This window comes from Lycorma delicatula, chromosome 4 (genome assembly GCF_047948215.1).
Source record: "Lycorma delicatula isolate Av1 chromosome 4, ASM4794821v1, whole genome shotgun sequence".
In the NCBI taxonomy this organism is placed as follows: Eukaryota; Metazoa; Arthropoda; class Insecta; order Hemiptera; family Fulgoridae; genus Lycorma; species Lycorma delicatula.
Window position 1 is genome coordinate 25,968,707 of NC_134458.1, and position 22,300 is coordinate 25,991,006.

A 22,300-nucleotide genomic window follows, 5' to 3' on the forward strand; every position below is an offset into this window, starting at 1 on the left:
ACTTGTGAAAAGTGCTGAGCCTCATATCCAAAAAAAATCCAAAATTTTCTTGCTTGTACTGGATTCTCTTTACGTTTGATGACTGAATAACTATATAAAAATGAAACTAAACTTACATATTTTTTTTACATGTTTCACAGTTTGTATTTGTGTTAAATCTTTCAACTTTTCTGAATTAGTGCATGAATAACAATGGGAGCATAACTATGGTATTAGATAGTGATGAAGTTAATATGTATGAAGCTGACAGTGCTATAAGCTCAACATTTAAGATGATTACAAATTTTCATGATTTATTATTGTTACTAATATATATATATATGGGGCATCTGTGAGTTATTCAAACCTAAACTCCTCAGAAATGATCAATAATAAGTTTAGTGCTGTGGCATGATAGGTTTATGTTCCGAAGAAACCACATTTTTATGTTATATATATATATATATACATAGGTGCACATATATAATATAGATAGTTTATACATGAGCACATCTAACCACAAAAATAATAATAATTACCATTCCATAACAACGAGCAAGCATCTACTGCCTGTATAAGTATTTTCATAAACATCAATAATATTCACAACCTGTACACAGCTACTAGCTTTCCAGTGTAGATCGACTTCTCTTCTAGCTTTGACACAATCTCGAAGTACCTAACATAAAAACAAATCGATTCAGCAAGAAATTCACTGAATAATAACATAAGAAATAAAGAAAAACAAATAAATATACTTTTGGTAATTTATCTGCCACAATTACGAATGGTAAAAATATTTGACACAGAACAGTATTGAAATTAAGATAAAAATTTTACAACCAAAATAAATAGATTTTAATCACCTATGAATTTTAGCATTAAGATCAAGGCAAATTAATTATGTTTTATTAGTTAAATCTTGTTGCATAGCTATGAAAGTAATTTAAATTAATGAAATATGTGTAACAATCAAAAAGTGAATTACCAGTTTCACTAGCAGTACATTTTCTTACTACATACTAAATAATTACCAATTCTATCACATATATCATTCAAATTATACATTTAGTATTTTTAGTAGATATGGTGAAATACCTCTGGTTTAAATTGTAACAAGCAAAGAAACAGAACTGATCTCATACCATATTCAAAAGCTTGTTTATTTTAATAAATCTGAAATAAGGAAGATATTTATAAAACCAGACAATAATTTTAGTTAAGAATAAATAACTGTCTTCATGAACTATAATTTTGTGCTCTAAAAGGTCAATAAAAATAAAAATTTCACAACATACTTTTTAATTTTTAGTTTAAACTTATGATCTTTACTTTACATTTTATAATTTTATTTAATAAATACAAAAAAAAAATGAAAACAAAATACGTGTTTTGATCTTCACAAAATTTGTTAAATGCTTATTAAAAATAAAAAGTATTAATAAGAGTATGAGTATGCAAATAAATATAAATTTAAATTATACGACTAAGAGTATCAAAATAGATATCTGAATATTTGAGATCTGGTTAACATCCATATTTGATATTTAAATTACAGAAAATTAGAATTTGTTCAATCACTGATTTTTCTAAGTAGGTAAATACTATTCGATTCACCAATGTTCTGAATATTTAATTACTGACATTATGTGCACCTTGAAATTTGCAATTCTGATTACATTTTACTTTTGTTACAATAAAAAAAAAATTAAAGTATTATACAGTATTAACAGAACCTGAATAAAAAATTATTGTCAGAAAAACAAAATAAATTTAAGTATAACATGGTATCAAAACATTTACTTTAATCAAACGTAATGATTCATTCATAAAAATAACAAGCAATATTACAAAAACTATGAACAAAAAAGAATCATAGCAGCAAGATAAAGCTCCTACTTTAAAAAAATGGAGTGAAGTGAAGTCGAGATAATGAAAAATATTTTGTTCTTCATATGACTTCATAAAATAAAAAGTTTTGGTGTAATGTTTAAATTACTAATTACAAGATATTTTATAATTAGAAGTTTTGAACAGCAATCTCATACACAATTTAATTAGTTCTTTTACTTACAATTCATTAAAACAATCAGAAATAATTTTGTAATTTAATTAATTATTTAAATAGAATGCGATCTGATATAACACTTCTGTAATCGCATGGCTTAAAATAAGTTCTTAAAGAAATTATGAGACAGAATGAATTTGCAAATATTCAGTTAGATCTAACATATTAAGATAAACCTACAAAAAAATATATATGATGACAAATGAACATTATAAAAAGAATTTTGCAATATAATACAAAAATACATGTAACTGACCTTTAATGAGCCATTAATTCACAGAAAACACAGCAATGAATCTTTGTTAAAATAAATTCTTTATACAAAATAGTTAAACTAATATCCAAGACTAGTTAACCCATTTATTTTTAATTTGTTTTATATATATAAATACACAGAAATGTAGTTAAAAACCTTTATGGAGCTAATACTTAACTCCTTGTTTTGGTGGTATATAGTCATTTATTCAATCCTCTATTTTTTTAATAGGAATGATTAGGAGATCTGACTTTACCTGGTAGGCAGCCATTAGTGTTATTGTATAGCACCATTGGACAAGAAACGGAGTCCCTGAGTCGGCCAACAGGCAGCCCCTATCAGACAACACTGAGGTTGTACCGGCTGTCTCCTGATATCTCCAGCATGGAAAATGCAATATGGTCAGAACTCTACCAATAAAACCAAAAATTGGGAAAAGGAGACAAAGGATAAGGAAAACAAGCAAGCTCGGATAAGACAATATACTCGTTCAGGTAGTTAACTGTCTTGCCCAAGATTCTATCTTGCATCCGTGTCAAAGCAATTAGGAAATTCCTTTATGATCACCTGTGTTGTACTGTTTGTTTTTTTAAATTTCAAATTTCATATTGCTCAAATATGTTGTATTTTTCACGTGTAATATACAATAATCGGCATGATTTGATTAAAATGTGTCTTGGTATTTGTATGTGTCTGCTTGATATGAGGTGATTTGTACAGATTGACTCTGTCATTACAGTTCTTGTATGTTTTCTACATATAAATATATGCACCTCATCTAGCCATTGTAAATTTAGTGCAGTTACTGCAGTTTAATTCACATACTTCTGAGTTACGTTTATGACCTTTTATTTTATATTTTGTTATAGTATGAAACCAACACTTCTTTAAAAAAAAAAATAACATACTGATCAATGTATATATTTGTAACTAGCATATTAAATTTTTAATATCCTTAAATGAAATTATCAACTGATCAAGATGCATCTACAGGAGCACAAGTGTTCAGATTCATTTGTTTTCTTTGTCCTCTTGCTTAAATGTAAACATCTGTCATCTTTCTTCTTATTTTTTAATGAACCAGCTGGTCTTAATCATTGTTAGAATTATTAATTGAATGTATTTTTAAAATGCTGAAGAAGTAACATTACTAAATTCTATATCTGTTAAATATGCTGTAGCATATTTAATATATATTTAAAAATGTGAACTTAACTAAAAGTATGAATGATTAATTCAATACAAATTTAAAGTAAATAAAGGAAGCGCTTAACAATACTTGGTTATCTGGCAATTACTTAATGTATACGGTTTACACAACCAATGAATTACTCTGCAGCTGGAATTGTTGTACGTCATTTTTGGTCCTCCGGGCCAGTTAATTAAAAAATATGTTTAAGACTGGATAATTAAATAATTATGTGAAATATCAACTACATGTGAAGTTCTAATATTGTTTTATATATATAAATACATTGCAGCTTGGTAAATTCAATTTTCATTGGCGATCTTCAATAATAATTAAATTATAAATTAAAATATTTCCTCACTACATTGAATCTGGGTTTATAATCTACATTAACACTATTATCTATTTAAAATTATTTGTGTGTTTTACTTTCTTTTTTTTTACTATATTAGTTATTGCAATCATTATGGATAAAGAACAAAATTATGACAAAGAAAATCAAATAAGACCTCCGTTACAAGAACTGGATTATTTGCAGATAAATAGTCAGCATAGAGTAAATAATCAAGAACATTCTGTAGACACAGCTACTAAACAATTACAATTGCAACCGATCAATTTGTCATTGTTTAAAGGTGACATTCTTGAATGGCCTCACTTTTTTAATGTATTTAATGATTTAATCCACATTCGAAAAGATTTAACAAATATTAAAAATTACATTATTTACATTTGTTGCTAAGGTACGAAGCCATAGACATTATTAAAAATCTTCCAATAATTGATGAAAAATTATAAAATCGCATCAGATTTATTGATAAAATGATTTGATAATAAATATTTTTAAAGGAGAATTATTAAATCTTCTATCTAAAATCATTAATGACATTTCTTCATTCGTCAACTCATTTGAAGCAATGCAACTTCCAGTTCCTAGAATTTCTTGAGATCAGACAACACATCCTGAAAAATTTTAGTTTAAGTACTACATACTTACAATTCAGTACTGGAAATGTTAAAGGACAACATTACAACAATGCATTTAAATCTCATCACAAACATCCTACTTCAAACATTAACAAGATTCATAAAAAACATAATGCTAGTTATTATTCTAGATCTAACTTTAAACATTATTTATTTATAAGCTCAATCATCAATTACAAAAATTCCATAAATTTTTTAATTTATCCAATGATGAAAGAAGAGACTTTCTAGAAGATAATAATTGTTGCCTCATATGTTTTCACAAAGGTCATAGTAACAATCAGTGTCACTCAAATAACGTATGTGATTTATGTTAACAAAGACACAACACACTTGTAAAATTAATAATTCTAAATTAAGTAATGATACATTTAGAAATAGTGACTGATGTTTACAATTAAACAAAAATGTAATTTTGTCTACTGCTGTTTGAAATGTACATGATGTTTTTAGTTATTCTCATTTGTGTAGTCTTGTTACACTCAGGCAGTCAATTAAACTTTTGCACTTATAAATTTGCTCGCAAATTGGGACAAGTCAATAAAGAAGATTTGCCTATTTCAGGCATAAATAATGCATTAGCCAAATCTGATTTTAGTGTAGTACTTGTATTGCATTCACGATACAAAAACTTTTCATTCAAGGTGTATTGTGCTGTTTTGTCACACATAACCTTCCATTACATACATTTGAAACTTCTTATCTTAATCTACGTCAAAATCTATTCTTTGCAAATCATAAACTTAATATATCAAATAATATTGATATTTTAATCAGAGCCCAATTTTATTTAAATCTTATTTTACCTTGTAAATTTATTCGAGATCCAAGATATCCTATTATTCAATAAACTAAGCTAGGATACATTCTTAGTAGTTCTCTTCCTACTAAATTTAAAAATAAGAATACTGTTACATCCCTTTTTACAAGCAACAATAACTTAGATCATTCAACTATATTTGAAAATTTTTGGAAAATTCATGAAACTGATTCTGATATTTCAGTTAATGAAACTTTTTTAATTGAAAATTTTTAGTTAGTGCTGACCGTCGCTGCTAGTACTACCACATGAATTAAATACGGTATGTGCATGCGCTTTAGTTAGAATCACTGAATTAAATAAACAAAAAAATATATTTAAAAAAATGATAAATATTTTAAATTAAGGTGTGGGTGTGTGTGTGTCACACATACATGCCATAGCATACATGCATAAGCCGTGCAACAGAAACAGCCCACATTTTTTATTGTGGGCTTTTATTAAAGATCAGGTTTACCTTTGCCTGCTGATTTTGTTAAGCTAAGACTTTGAATTAATGCTGCAGCTGCAGAGGTAAAACCCGACTTGTTAGCCACAGTCTGGAATGAAATCGACTTCAGGGTGGCTGTATGTTGCATTACAAATGGAAGCCACATCGAACCAAAGTGAATGTTGGGTGACAAACTTATGATTTTCTATGAAATGAGACCTCAACCGAATCTGTAAGTTATCTCAATAAATTTTTATATGCTTTTTAAGTTCTGAAGTCCATTTTGAATCACCCGGTATATACATGGGAATGTAATACAGCTTTATATACCATAAACTAAAATTGTTTTTAATGTAATGTCACATACACGCTTGTAAAATGAAATAATAGCATATTATGCAATTATTTCATTTTATCTTTTTGTTTAAGTTACATTTCTTAAACATCAAATCATGACAATAAAAATATATTAACAGCTATAATTATAAAAATGCTTCTTTATTTTTCTAACATTAAATTCATAATAAAAATGTATTATTTATAACTGAAGTACTGCTAATATCCACTGCATTAAGGTCAAATATATCACTCATTATATGAGTGAATAATCTAAGACTGCTAAACCAAAGAAATATGTTAGAAAAGAAGTTAATGAATTATAGAATCCATTTTTAACCACCTTCAAGGAAAACACTACACTTAAATACTGTAATGCATGTCTATCAAAAACAGTATGCTTTAAAAATTTACAAAGCAAGACATAAATACATAAGCAGTACAGGAGCAGAACCAAAAGCTGATATGTCCACAAGCCAGTCAGCAGGAAAGTATTAAAGCAAGACAAGATCATCCTGTTAGAGAATATGTAAATAAAAAACTGTATACTGTTTACATAATCACCTCTGGCATCACAGGATGATGTCAAGGTTTCAAGGGTTGGCTGCCAGACTTAAAAGTTAACTGCTTAGAAGCCTGGTGAACACAAACACCCCTACTATTGACAATGCTAGCAGATTTATAATACTTTAATTAATTTTTAATATCTATTTTGTACATTTTTAAGTTGTCTTTTCTAACCGCTTATGTTATACATTATCAGAACTAAGCATGATGTAAATTTAGGACCATATGAATAGGAATTCTTCAAACTGCTGCAAAAGAGAAGTGTTCAAGATTTTGCAGGACCAGGGGGGTCACTGCCCACTGAGTCTAAATGTGCAAATTAACATAAAAAAAACTACATTACTAATGAACTATTTTTCATAAATAAAATTGAAAGCATTTTTAAAGTCCAAAGACACATTCTAATGAATAGCCAAGGGATATTTAGTATTCAGTGTGGAGCTCACAGTAGCTCTTTCATATACTGCTGGACAAAATATTTGAGTAGTTCTTTGTAATGAGACTATCAGCACTATATGGAAAAAGAACAGCTATGGATTGAAATAATTATGAGCTATGTACATGGTTTCTCTTATATAGAGAAAAATTACCTAATAAAAAAACTATAGGAGTTCTGCTTATCACCATGTAGTCAGCTATACCCACAAGCATGGTCTTAATTCACAAAGTATATTCCCACTGTGAACTTAATTTGGACAACTCTTCCTGTGTTGTATAATGATAGTAAACACCTTTTAAATTTACTAATTTCCAGAAGAATCATAATTACATAAATTTTTTATTTTCTTCTTTATTAGAATCACTAGGAAATATTTAATTTAGAATATTACTCATCTTCAGCATCAGACTAATAAAATATTATATTTAAGCTAATATTAGCTAATATTAGCTTCTTCAGCATCAAACTAATAAATATTATATTTCAGTACTGATATGGCCACAATACTACACCCAATTATTCTAATACGAAAAAATAAACCATTAAAAACAAATAAAAAAACACTTGCATCTTCATACATAATACAATACCTACAATGGTAAATACAGATCAAACTATGAAACTCAATTAAAAAAGATACCTAACAAATCAGTGGACACCATAAGGTAACTAATATATCAATTCATTTCATATCAAAATAAAGTACAGAAGTCAATAAAAGGAATTATGCTCTGAAAATTACAGAATAGAGATTAATGCACGTAGCTGGCAACAAAAGAAATGAACTAATGCCGTGCATGAGGATCACGTCACCCACAAGTAAAAAGAATTCAGGGGGATTGATGTCTCAAAATCAGCGATAAATTGGTTTTATACAGCAAATTTTAATGTAAACAATCAATAAAAATGAAAATGTGGATGCATCTGATAAAATCTTTTATGAAAACACACATTCTAATGACCTCATACTGCTTAAAACAACAGAAATTTTATCAATTAAGACATACATACATATCTGATACAGTACATAAGCACTTTACAGGGAATAAATATCATACAACTTTTAAACATATAGTTTACACAATGTCAAATGCGTATGTAATAATCTGTTTATTTTTTAGAATTATAACATATATGATCATTTAAGCACTATTGTATCGAGAACCTAACACCTAATGGTAGTAAGAATAGTGCTAGCCATGTTCTAGTGCTCTGTGCTATCAGCTCCAAAAGAAGTAGATTATTGATAACAGCCAACATCAATTCACATCAATTATTATTATTTGTACCATAACTCAGTTAAGAAAAACAAATCCTTACAAAAAAACTCATATTTTGATTTGTAGTAAGGTTTGATAAATACTGTAAGGTTTTGCACAAATGATATATTCTAAGAAGCATCCTTCATCATTCATGAAATTACGTACTAGTACAAAAAATAAAATTTAATTTAAGTAAAGATCTGCTGAACAATCCTTCAGTCTACTGTACTTAAACTAATTAGAATATTTTTGGCCACATTTCAGAAAAAAATTTTCTAACACAATAAAATTCTATCAAGGAAGTGAAGATACATGCAGGTAGCTGATCCCCCCCTCCTTCACCACTAGACCACCGGGTTGGTCTAGTGGTGAAGGCGTCTTCCCAAATCAGCTGATTTGGAAGTTGAGAGTTCCAGCGTTCAAGTCCTAGTAAAGCCAGTAATTTTTACATGGATTTGAATACTAGATCGTGGATACCGGTGTTCTTTGGTGGTTGGGTTTTCAATTAACCACACATCTCAGGAATGGTCGAACTGAGAATGTACAAGATTACACTCATACATATCATCCTCTGAAGAATTATCTAAACGGTAGTTACCGGAGGCTAAACAGGAAAGAAAGAAAGCTGATCCCCCTAAATTCATTAGTCCAAATAAAAAATACATTACAAATTAAATATATATATCTATATAAAACTGCATTCTGACTTAATATGCAACTGATTAATAGTTCACAAAGCTAACAACAAAAAATGAAGACTACCAGAAATGTGATTAAAAACAAGTCATTCACTAGTACTTACCTTCAAGGCATATCGTTCTTTTGTTTTCTTTGCTATGCACTGAACAACTTTACCAGTTATTCCGACACCCAAAACAGTACTGCAAATTTCATAATCATCTGTTATAGTAGTGGTTTTTGGAACTCGTTTAGTCAACTCTTCATTCATGTTTGAAAATCTTTGTGGTTATGTTATCATACACTAAAATAACCCAACTACAAGAAAGAAATAGTGTATGTGAAAATATTACAAGTTTAATTGCAAACAAACACCAGAAATGAAATTATACAAAAACATAAGATAACAAAATAATAATCAAAATGAACATAACATTAACTCTACAAATACTGAGACATTCTCACTCCCTACTTTTTTTAAAGGCATAGATTCGCCCGACAGATATATTTTTCCAAAGAGATTACAGAATTTAAAAATAAATATTGTTAAAGGTCAACCGTTTTTCGAATAAAAGTGATGTAGAAAAAAATATTATTAATAACTGATTAGCACCAAAGAATCCTGCATTTTCTTAAAAATATTATGTGTTTTAGAAAATTATCTACAATTTCTTCTTTGAACTACATAATCTTTTTGTACATTTTTCAGAATAAATGTACATTAGACTACATATTAAAAATTAAATATGAAAATTGTACTAATCAGAATAACACATGATTGTATTAATTACCACATCACGTTAAAAAAAAAAATTCTTCTCCCTATTCCGAACAACACTAATTTGCCTTCGTCTTTCTGAATAATTAAAATAAGTGTACTTAACGAACCGGCTCTGAAAACACTCGCCAAAAACTTACGTACCGTACTCGTGTGATTTTATCTTTAAACTAGTGCTTGATAAAAATTAAAAATGTATCTAATATTAATAATGGAAAGGAAGAAATAATAAAGAAAACAAATTCGGCTTTTGAGCTGTGAGGGAATCCGTGACAGCGCAAAACGTATTTGTCAGTGTAACACGTTCGTTCCCCATATGCCACTTTTTCACCAAAAAAAAAATCGGATAGGTTTAGGTTAGGAAGGATTGTTACTCTCTTACTGACCATTTACTACAAATCACTTTTATCATCAAAATAAAACTTGTTAATAACTGTGCCTTTTGCACTTAACAAATTATTCACTACCATTCTATTAAACCAGTGCTAATTTGAACTTGTACAATAATGTTTCAGTGACTCCTTCGGATTTTAAAATATGTGGAAATAATGTAAGTTTAAGCTAGCTGAAATTCTATTGGAAAAAATATCAGTAGCTTGACCAGAAATCATTTTTTTGGCATTGAAATATTCTTTTTTATTGGCTATAATAATTGGGCTTAAAAACTAAGAAACAAAGTAAAGGTAAAAGGTGTAAGTGTGTAAAATTTGTGCATTTCGAAAAACATGTGTTGGACAACAGCCTATGTATTTCACAATGCCCCCCATGATTAACTAGTAATTTGTTAAGGAAATTATTAAAATAGTTGATAAAGCTTGAACAACAAGAACTAAACGCACTGCAAGAGCTAGGCTATTAGTACTGCATGAATAAAATAAAAAAATGTTAACCGTAATTTGCAAGGAAAAGTTTTCTTAGTTTCTTTCCTTTTAGAAAAAAATAAATATAATGAAATTTTCTTGCATAAGATAATCTCAAGCTAAAGTAATCGTCCAGTTGGATCTCAAGATAGAAATTTCTAGTCATAAGAAAATACAAGATTCATAACATTGTTTAAAACACACATTGAATGCAGACCTTTAAACAAGAGTGGTAGGATAGGTAATTTTAAAATATGGATAGGTTAAGTTTGAACATAATAGGAATTTAATGAAATAAAATGGAAAGATGAAGGGAATTCTTGTTTGGGGTATAGTTGGATTATTAACACAAAACTGGATAATGGAGATACAGAAATAGAAAAAATAAATAGAGTAAGAAGATAGTATGTAGAAGACAGTTAATGTGCTAATCTACAGGCAACATAATGAGAGAATTATTTTATTATTTTTTGGTTAAATTAAAAACCCAAGTCTACTATAATAGTACAGAAATATATCCATAAATTTTCTGTAGAAGTTGAAGAAATAGATAAGATGTGCAAAGAAATAGATATATAAAGTATAAACAATATAAGAATAATAATATTGGAAGACTGTAATACTATAGTAGGAGAAGGAAAAATAATTGGGAATTATGGGTTTGTTTAGAAAATTGAAGTAGCCTTTTAGAATACTGTAAAAATAATGAAAAGTGATTACAAATATCCTTGTTCAAAATCATAATGGAAGAAGTCTCACACATGGATGAAACTGAAGATACAGGATGAAATCAGATAGAAAACATAATGGTAAGACATTTTGAAATCAATAATGGACTGTAAGATGTTTCAAGGAAGAGACATAGGTTAGTTATAATTAAAATTAGATAATGTTTAAGAAATGAATAATTCCATTGCTTTTCCTTTTTCTTAATGTGATATCCTAAAAAATCTTTTTTATTTACTTTCTTTTATCAGGTTTTATGGATCCACTGTGAATTATATTAATTTTATTGTTATAAGCACGAAAGTCAATAATTTATACCATATGCAGGGATGGCACAGGGCATAACAAACTACATGTTCTGTTACTAACTTCACATACACTGATCTCAGGATGTACTGTGATCATAAAACTGTATTCTGTTGAAAATCATTAATTTATTGTAACTATGGATATTTGAACAGATTTAAAGGCTGCAGTTCACTCACTTTAACATTAAATAGAAAGCAAGGTAATTGTGAGCATATTCAAATAAATCAGTGTAGATAGATCTACTACTAGATTGGCAAAATTTACAGATAAACCAAATTATAAACTGTTTATTCAGTACTAACAGTAATAATTACTTGTATATGTGTAGTAAACTAAAAATATTTCTACAATAATTATTTTTTCTACCAGATAATTTAATTTGTGACTGTGATGCAGTGCTTGAAGATCCATATATTATAGATTTATTACTCTTACTGATTACATTTATAATCTTTTCAAACAACTCATCTGCTATCAACAAATTTTGGTACCTAAAAAACAGATTATTTACTACAAAAAAAAAAAAAAAAAACAACAAAAAACACTAAACTTTGTAACAGTGATCATATCAGTTGGTTATTGTAAAACAGAATATTTGGAAATGAGTATGGAGACCTTTGTACTTCAAGTTCTGTAAACGTATGACTGGAAGACATACTAAAACCACCACCATTACTACTACTACTACTACTACTACTACTACTACTACTACTACTACTACTACTACTACTACTAATTCAGAAGAAGTTTCTTAAAATAAAGTGTGATTAATAAATTATTTCATGAATTGTACAGAAATCTCAAAAGTTACTCATCCAGTAAGCGAATTCTCAAATTGTTATTATTTACTTTGATGAAAGATCAATTTTACTAACCTATCACCCGTCAAGAAAATGCATTTAATTTTTTTTCCAGCAACAATGTAATGCCCATGCTATTTATAAATTTACACCTTCACTGTCACAGTATGATAAAAAAACATACTTTTGCATTAGTTAAACTTGTAGAAAAGCTAGATAGAACAAAATATCATATCATAAAAATCTGATGTGGACATCACATGACTTCTTTGTACACCAGTTAAATTAATATACACATTTTTTGCTGCATTCATTTAAACTTATTTCATTTGAAAGTGAGCTATGACCCTCTGATTCTTTAATAAAGTATTTTTTTATTATTTTTTTTCATATTTTTTTAATTATAGAATTATTATTTATTGTAATTGTTTTTGTTTACAATCACAGGTTAATGATTATTAATAAATCAATATATTTAAGTTAAAAAAAAAGATAAAAAAACAAAAGGAAATGAAGTCTGATTTGACCCAATGTGCCTTCCTCTTCTAAGATTCAAATATTTCATTAATAAAAATTTTATTTGACTATAACTCTGGCCCCCCCTAAGAGCTGGGCAGTTGTACATCATGTGCCAACTGGAACCGAAACAAATACTGGTTTAAATTTACATGGTTGGAGAGCACTCGGGCTCCCGTTGCCCTTAAAAATGAAGGAGAGGCATACCATCCCTCCAAATCCTGTATAAACTTATACAAGGATCTTCCCTTAGTCGAGGCGTGTCATTCTTGTTGCCATACTTCTATCGCGAGGCTGCAAAGTCTTCTCTGCAGGCGGGAGATGGGCAACTGTTCGAAATTTAAAACCGGTGCATTGAGATCACCGTTTCACTCCGGTATAGGCCCGGCTCGAAACCGCATCCCAAATACTTCGGTCTCCCTGCCTCTTCGCAATTTCTACATGGCAGTCCGAACTTTCACCACTAAATCGATTGGGAGAGCCTTTCCCAATACGGTGGTAGCCTCATAGGAGATTGTTTTAAAAACACCTGTGCACACAATTAAAGCTCCGCGCTGGGTACTCCTTAAATTTTGAATAAGTGCTCGAGATGTTATTGATGATTGGAGTACGGTAATACAGCCAGAAATTGCAAAGGTGCTGATAGGTCGGCTGCCTGCTTCAACTGCAGTGGTGAGGGGTACTGTGCTGCGAAGTGTAGGAATACTGCAAAATGCGTCAGGTGTGGCTTAGAGGGACACCGTCCGGAGCGGCAGCATGCCATGCAGAGACTAATATGGAGAGACGTAGTAGAAGCCAAGGGAGGACTGGACACACTTCAACCCGTCGATGAGGATACGGCAGGTGAACGTGAACCACGCAGTGCTGGCACAGGACCTACTAGTCAGTAATGAGGTGAAGGTGGGTTCGTCTCCGAACCGTGCGCTTCTCGACCGCGTCCTGATTAGCTGATGTCTGAAGATGGGACTGCGGCGATCTGGTGCTGTACGGGACTCCTTGCCTGTGATGTGCGGCTAGAACGGAGCTTTGTAAGGGCGCGGATGGAGGGGTGATCTACTACTCCGCCTACCTTTCGCTCAACATTAGCATGGAGTATTATAAAGAAATTTTAACTACTATGGTGAGGGACATGTCTATACTTTGACCAGGCTGGTGGCAGGCAATTCTAATGCCAGGTCGAACGAGTGGGGATCTGCCAGAGCAATTTCAAAAGGTTTGGTGCTTATGGTCATGACTGCGGCACTGGTTTTAGTAGTGCTAAATGTTAGCGATGCATATACATTTCGAAGAGGGCCTTCGGGCTCTATAATCGACGTGACGTTTGCCTCCCCTGAGCTTGCATTGCAGACTGGAGAGTGTGGAAGGCTACACGGCTAGCGATCATCAAGCAATCTTGATGACGATCGCTGGCACCGGAGCTGGTGGTGATGGACCAGCTATATTCACGAGCTGGAGCACCAGGGACTTCGACCCTGGTGTTTTTACGGAATGGCTTGACCTACGTGTAGTACGTCAAGTCTCCAAGGTGGAGGGAAAGGCCACATATCTCGTCGATTTTCTTGAAGAAGGCTGCAAAGTCCTCCCGCGTAAGTATGTCTGCAGGGTTGTTCACCTGCATATTGGTGGACTGCCGATGTATCCAGCAAGCGAGAAGAATGCCACAGGGCTAGGAGGCTTATGTCAAGGGCGTACTTGCATTTCGTGAGAGTCGTATACGCTAAGCTGTACAAGAAAAACACGAGAGAGCTTTCTAAGGTAATCATACAGTCAAAGAGAAAATGTTGGGCTCAACTAATCGAGGAGGTGGAGACCGACCCGTGGGGGAGACCCTATGCGGTTCTAGTGAAGAAAGCAGTAAGACCCAGAGTTACAGTTATGAGGTGTCCGCAAGAAGTGCTGAACTTAGTTGACGGGGTCTTCTCCTCGTGGAACCTACTCCCTGAGGTGAGAGGCGCGCGGCTGAGACTACACTGCTGTTTACCGATGCAAAACTAGAGGCGGCGATTTCACGGATACCGTGGGCCAAAGCGCCTGGACTGGATGTTCTGCCTAATACGGTTGTTAGGGTGGCGTTCGGGCTGAGCCAGAGGCGTTTTTAGATACATAAAACGCCTGTCTTGAAGAGGCAGTTTTTCCTAGCAGATGGAAGCGTCAACGGCTGAACTAGTTCCTAAACCGGAGAGGGATTTGGCACTTCCCTCCTCGTACCGGCCGCTAGCGATGATCGATGCGCTAGCGAAGATGCTGGAACGTTTGCTTCAGCAAAGGATAGTTGGTGTACTGGAAGAGCAGGGCGGGTTCTCTGAGAATCAGTAAGGATTTCGCAGGGGTAAGTCCGCCCTCGAAGCCGTAGCTGCTGTCTGCGACTTGGCAGGGAAAGTCTTGAGGAGAGATGACGGTAGGATCTGCGTCCTATTCACACTGGACGTACGAAACGCGTTTAATTGCATCCGCCACTAAGCAATAATGGGAGTACTGGAGGACCTACATGTCCCTTATTACCTGCGACGGATGGTGCGAAATTACCTCATCGGAGGCCGGATGATCTTTAGACTGCATGATGACGATAATGATCTTTAGACTGCAAGTTGAGAAGAATCTCGATAGAGGGGTGCCGCAGGAGTCGGTCATTGGACCGACCCTCTGGAACTGAATTATAATGGAGTATTTCGGGTTGTTCTCCCACAATTGGTTACATTATTTGGGTATGCTGATGATTTAGCGTTGCTAGTAGAGGCGGAGACAAGGTATAAGGCGGTGGGCAAGATAACTGAGTCTTACACAAGAATTAGTGAGTAGATGGCTGGGGTAGGACTAGAGTTGGCTCCTAAGACGGAGATGGTAGTGATCTCTGCCGCCAGGAGAAGGCCAACTTTAAGTCTTATCCTTGATAGCAGAGAAATTGCGTCCCAGGTAGCCATAAAATACTTGGGAATCTGGGTTGACTCCAGACTAAGGTTTAGTAATCACGGGCTTGTGGAGAAGGCGGAGCAAACGAGGAGGCTTATTGCTAGCCTACTCCCGAGTATAAGAAGGCCCACCCAACAAAGGAGGAAACTGCTTACTGGTGTGGTCTATTCAGCCCTGCTATATGCAGCTCAATTGTGGGCGCGCGTTGCTAGATTTGCCAAGTACAGGGATAAATTGGAATCCATCCACAGGAGGTGTTGCATCAAAGTAGCGGCCGCCTATAGAACGGTGTCCAGGGAGGCGGTTGAGGTGATTGTTGGATTCCCGCCTGTAGACTTGATGATAATGCGGCGTAGCAGAACTAGGGAACTGAGGACACTTCCATTAGAGGAAAGGAAGCGCTCTGTTGAAGAACTAGAAGAAGAAATCGCACAAACATAACAGGAAGGGTGAAACCGGACCACGAAGGGTAGGTGGACCCATCGCCTTATTGGGGACAACATGTATTCTTTCTGTGCCCGCGATTCGCCATAGAGCGTAGAGTGATGCTCGGCAACCTGAGTTGTGAACCCACGTTTCGCCCTGAAGATACCCTACGGATCCTATTACAAAGTGAGGCACAGTGGAAGACTGTGGAAAGAACGGTCATGAGGAAGCGCATTTATATGAGGAGTCCCGCAGAGGAGAATAGCATCGGAGGGCGCGGGGGCGGACAAGTTCTCGGCTGAGTTCCTAGGGTGGTCCCCGTATGTGTGGGGGTGGCCTGGGTGCGATGAGGCCGGGGACAATCTGCTCGTGCATCTGATGGTGGCCACTGGTAAATGGTGTGACTGTTTGAGATTTCTCTCTTGACTCCTGTGGGTGTTTTGGATGTCAGAAGCTTCGTTCTGTTTTCTGCATGGTTCTTCTGCAATGTTGTTGTCGGTTTTTGTATTTGATGTGCTGTATGTATTGTTTCCAGGGATTTTGTTTGTGTGGTGTGAGACATCCTGTTGGTTTGTTATGATTGTGTGTGTGAGCAATTTCCCCTTCTTCTGATGAAATGCTTTTATAAGCCGTACCATGAAGGGGGGAAGCCAGGGAGGTTTAGTTGGTAGTGCGCAGGTATACATACGTCCTTGGTTATAACCGGCGGAACCTGTTAGCGAGCCCGACACTGCTTAGACGCCTGTAAATGGGGTTCCTCACCTTTTTTTTTAAAAAAAAGATTCTTTGGACATTTCACGAGTATGCAAGATTCAAAATTCATGAAATATCAAGTACAGTACAATCTCGACTCGAAAAACACCAAGACAGGATATAGATGGATCAAAGCAATAAGAGGATCTGAAGGAGATCGGCCTTACACCAGAAGATACCACAGATAAGGTAAGATTAAAAAAGAAAATCAATACACTCGCTTTACGCTCCCAAGAAAAAAGCTCATAACACAAACATTTTCAACACTAGAAAGAGCACAAAGATCGGAACGTATGAAAAAGTACTGAGAGGACCACAAGGCCCAAACAGTCCCATCGAAGAGACTTGGATAATGGGACTGACTAAAGTGATCCTCCTACAGGGGGGACAAAGGTTAAACTACATAAAGCATATAGAGAAAGATGTAGGGTATAACAAAATGTTAAATTAAGAAATTAGAATGGATAGAAAGAAGTATAGAAGTTCATCAAATCAGTCAAGTAACGGAACGGAATACAAGGATAGCAAAAATTTCGTATCTCCCTATCAATCGCAGAACCTGGACAGATGTCCTTTGCTGCTGTGTCTTTCATTTATCGGGTGGGTTATTATTTATTTAGTGGCGGTTATAATTATTTTGTTTTATTTATGGACGGAATTGTTATTTGCGTCCCGATCCTTTACTCCAGGGAGAATTTGTTGACCGGAGCTGATCGTGGGAGACTAAGCGCATATGAGCATTGTATACCCGGCGTGATTCCACTTCAGTGCCCATCCTCTGAAGACCTTTCAGTGCTAGTGCCGTCCGGCCAAGCAGGAATACGCCTTTCGGGGGCCCTAGTGTTTGGAGGAGGCAATGCGCTCCCCTTTCCAAAGGGAGTCGCATGGGCTGGCTGGGACATAATTGTAAGTATTAGGAAAGGACGATGGGTGTTTGGTGAGATAAAATAAGGAAACTTTCTTCTTTCGAGCTGCCTTCACTATCTCATCTCGGCTGGATTCGGTCGGGTCGGTTTCGGTGTGTTGTAGCGGGTCGATCTTCATCATTCTTTCTTCTTTAGCCTGGCTTTCCGTAAACCGGCTGAAATAATTTACAAACCGTAAACTTGAATTGTCCCGTGGCTCTGAATAGGGCATCACAGGGGAAAGTGCAGGCCTCTTCACTCTTCTGTCGAGCGACTGCTGGGCTTTTCTTCCTGGTTCGTTGCTGTTCATCTACGATCTTCTTCGCCTTCTTGAGGTGGGAAAGGAAGTTTGGATCTTACACTTTGTTATCAAAAGTTTCGTGTTCGCGAGTGTTATAAGTTTACGGAAATACAGGATACAGAAAAACATTTTAAAAAAGAATGAGAATCGGCCCGACGGAGCCCAGCAGATAGCCCGAGTGAAGGAAGACTACTAACTTCACCTCATCAATCACCCACCATTCTCTTTACCTAACTCTCACAATTATGCCCCCAGCCAGTACATGCGACTTTCTCCGGAAAGGGGAACGTACTGCTTCCTCCAAACACAGTTGTTCAAAATTAATGTCGGATTCCGACTTTGATTCTGAAAATTCGAAAATCCAGCCTGCGACTGAACGGGCGTTTCAGTGCAACAGTCGCACGGTTTGTCAAATCACACCGGGTTAGTAGGCCCATAAGGAATTCTATTAGGGACTGGAGGAGGTCCCGCATGGATTCCGCTTGTAATAGTCGTGGAAGAACCGCCAAAATGTCGGGTAGTAAATCCCCTTCATGGACACCTTTGACGAAAAGTCGGTCTCGGTGCTCTCTCTCGAGGACACGGTCTCAGGCTCTTTGCCGCCGGCGCGGCTGGGGATTTTGGTCGCCACCTTAGATGGGCGTGGAACTTCGGGGGCTTTAGCGGGTTTTTCCGCAGGTAGAGACTTAGAAATCACCCTTTTCGGGTTTTCCGATTGCTCAGCTCCATTCTTTCCCTGTGGGGCGATCTTTATTTCCGGCTTCACTGGTTTTACTGCCTTGATATATTTGGTCGGCGATGTGAGATGGGGCTTTTGCGGTGTGGGAGGTCCCGCCTCCTTTCCCACCGCCGCCATAGCCACTTGTGGTTAGGAAATTGCTTTTAGCCCACTGGCGACCCGCGCCCAGCTACGCCCGTTAGTGACAGCGGACTTTAGGTTGCCCTTTTGTCGGGCCTGCTGTGCCTTAAAATAAGTAATTCCTTGTAATTCTCTAGGTGAGGCCTCTTGCAATTTGCGCACGAGGCAGGCTCTTCACGGGTTTTATTACATAACGCCGTGTCATGATCCCCAACGGAGAGCTCCGCCCTTCGGCAATAGTTCGACGAATGGCCGAACTTTTGACGTCTGTGGCATTGGGATGGAGGGGCATCGTACCTTAAATGCAGACACTTTAATTTTGCAATAAAATATATTATCCAGGTCATAAATGCCCCTGGTGGCTGATATCGTTTTGAGGGTTATAAGACACGTAGGGATTTCCCTACCGCCCTTGCGGTCAATTTCTTGACCGATACCACTCTGTAGCCAAGTAAGGGGAGAACTCCTCTCTCACTGCATCACAAGTGGCCTCCAAAGGGGATACCTCAGGCCATGACTTTAACCTCCCTCTCCTTAAGGAGCTGGTAAGTGTGAAAGGAGGTACCTTTCAAGTGTAGAGTTTTGTGCGCTTCGCGAAAGTCACCTTTGCTGCTTGTTTGCAGCCCTATGGAGAGCCCGGTGCTCTTCAGTACCAGGCGTCCCCTAATTACGGTAGAAAGTGCTCTTGCCAATGAGGGACACTCTTTTTGGCAGTACAACATTAGAGGTGGATTATTATTTATGAGAATTAACATTATGAGGGAATTTCCTCTCCAACCTCTATGGTGGTGGATGTTGTTTCCGGGCTGACCTCGTGTGGCTAGCTCTGTAGACTCAATGGACACTGCTACCATCGCCTCTTGATTGACCCAGGCTCCCGTGCTGAGAACCTTTCCTCCACCGGAAGATTTTGGGGTGGGAGAACGAGGAGTGGGTGGGCGACAAAAATTGAACCAAAAAATATTAGCCAACTACTGTTGGAATCTAATAGGGATCTTCCTACAGGACATTACAGCAGAAAATCCAAAAGAAATATATTTTAGGTGAGTACAAAATGCATGTAATGTATTATCATATTACTTTCACCATACATTTTTCGTTTTAAAAGAAATTTCAGTTACAAAACACTGAGGACAATAGAAAAAATTTATTAACATATATGAAATCAGCATAAAAAATACTATAAGAATCAGAATTCTTTTTATTTATTATATATTTTTAGTTTATTTAGTTTTTTTTAATTTTTAGTTTAATAATTCACGGTTATTTTATTATTATGATTATTTAATTATTGTTATTATCATTTAAAGTAGTAATAAATATGTTTTTTTTAAGTATATGTAAACATTCAAAATAAATTAACCGCACAAGTATACATTAAGAATAGCCATTATAGGCTTTCATAAATGTAAATATGTTAAGTTTTAATTTTGTGGAATGAGGCAAAAAAATTTTTTTTTTAAGACAAAAATTTACCTCGCATTACGATCAAACTTTCTTTGAAGCAGTTTTGTTAGTGAAATAAGAATTAAAGTATTTTTTTTTTAATTAAAATATTTTTAAATCAATAATTTTATTTTAAGATAAACCTAAAAATACCTTGCCGAGTTTGAATTAGCTTTCACCCATTATTAAGATTCTTCAGAACCCTTTTGTAGAGCCAAGTGTTGTGATTCTGATATTTTAAGTAAGTTTAAAAAATGCAGTATCCATTGCTGTCACAGTGCTTAATACTAGAAACTCAGCCCAAAAGCTAGTTCACACAGGTAAAATAAAGGATACATTAATTGATTACAAAAACATTTCAGTTTTTCAAATAAAGGTGGGTTATGGCTACCAAAATTCAAACTAACAAGTTTTATATCACTGTAATTCAGTACCTCACTGTTGATTTCAATAACAATACCAAAAAGAATGATGTTGAATGAATATTTACTGAAAGTTTTCTGAATTAACTAACAGGATGAAATATATGTAGAACACACACTTGACTACAACAACCTCCAACTATACGAATGAATCATGCTATAGATATAACAAAACCAACAGCTTGTAGATTGATTCTATAACTTTTCAATACATTATCTATTAATCTCAATGCAAGGCCATAAGCAGTACCTTCTTTATAGAATAGTAAAATACCTCACTTGAACTATAGATTTATGTATGATGAAAAGCCAAAGCATTTATTAGTTGAAATAATATACAATTATAAGGAAAAAGCTGTCTCAGTTGAAAGGGTATTTGAATGACATTTGCTTCTTTGAAAGTTTTATAGTTAATTTCATCGGTCTAAATGTTTTAAAATTTGTGGTACCCACTACATGCAGCACAAACAACCTCTGATGGTACAACCTCAGGTTCAGTACCTATTGGTACTGAATTTTGGGGGATTTTTGGAGCAATTACCATCTTCGTAACAATGATTGGGGGGATTTAACAGACCGCATCGGTCATATTCTAATGAAAGGAGCAAAGTTATGCAGTTCAAAATTTATTCTGGGACTTGTAATCTTAGCTACCACAGGTTTGAGGATGTCTTCAACTTTTTGAAGAAAATCAAAATATGTGTGTACGCGCATGCGCGTATATATATATATATATTTTTTTTTTTTTGAGAGAGAAACACTAAAACACTTAAGACTTGTTTTGTGTGGTAATTTATCTTAATTAACGATTTTTTTAATTTCCTTTCATGATTTATTACAGATAAAACTTATAAAAAGATCAAGTTGGCCAGATTTGAACAATGTTCATTAGTTGCTGGTAATTTTGCACCGTTAGGTATTTTATAAGTAAAAGGAGATGGTAAAATGATAATCTATTTACCTTATGGTTTTTATCATTTACTCAAACAGTGCACGATTAAACATCGAAAAACCTTGACGTTATCCAAAAATTGGACCGTCTTTTATAGAATGCTGAAAATTCGTCTCGATAAGGATCAGTGTTTTCTAAAGGAGTTTTTAGTTTTAGATTACATTTTTTATGAATCTGCCCGTCTGCGTCCATTTTTTAATTAATGACACTCGAGAAAAAATTGGAAATAAATAAAGAGGATAGAAATAAATCATGTTGAAAGAAAACTGTTGATTTCGTTTATACACATGTATATTTGTATAATTATCGTACACTTATACTTATTT

General features: G+C 34.5%; 1 protein-coding gene across 1 annotated transcript in view; it reads right to left on the reverse strand.

The window, feature by feature from the left end:
• MAPk-Ak2 (MAP kinase-activated protein kinase 2) overlaps positions 1-9,503 on the reverse strand; it is a 48,884-nt gene extending 39,381 nt beyond the window's left edge. The window contains exons 1-2 of the mRNA XM_075362543.1: positions 9,136-9,503; positions 519-658 (exon numbers count right to left, since the gene is read on the reverse strand). Coding sequence (XP_075218658.1) covers positions 519-658; positions 9,136-9,282 — 287 coding nt within the window. The 5' untranslated portion in view covers positions 9,283-9,503. The remainder of the gene's footprint in view (positions 1-518; positions 659-9,135) is intronic.
• Between the last annotated feature and the right edge of the window lie 12,797 nt (positions 9,504-22,300).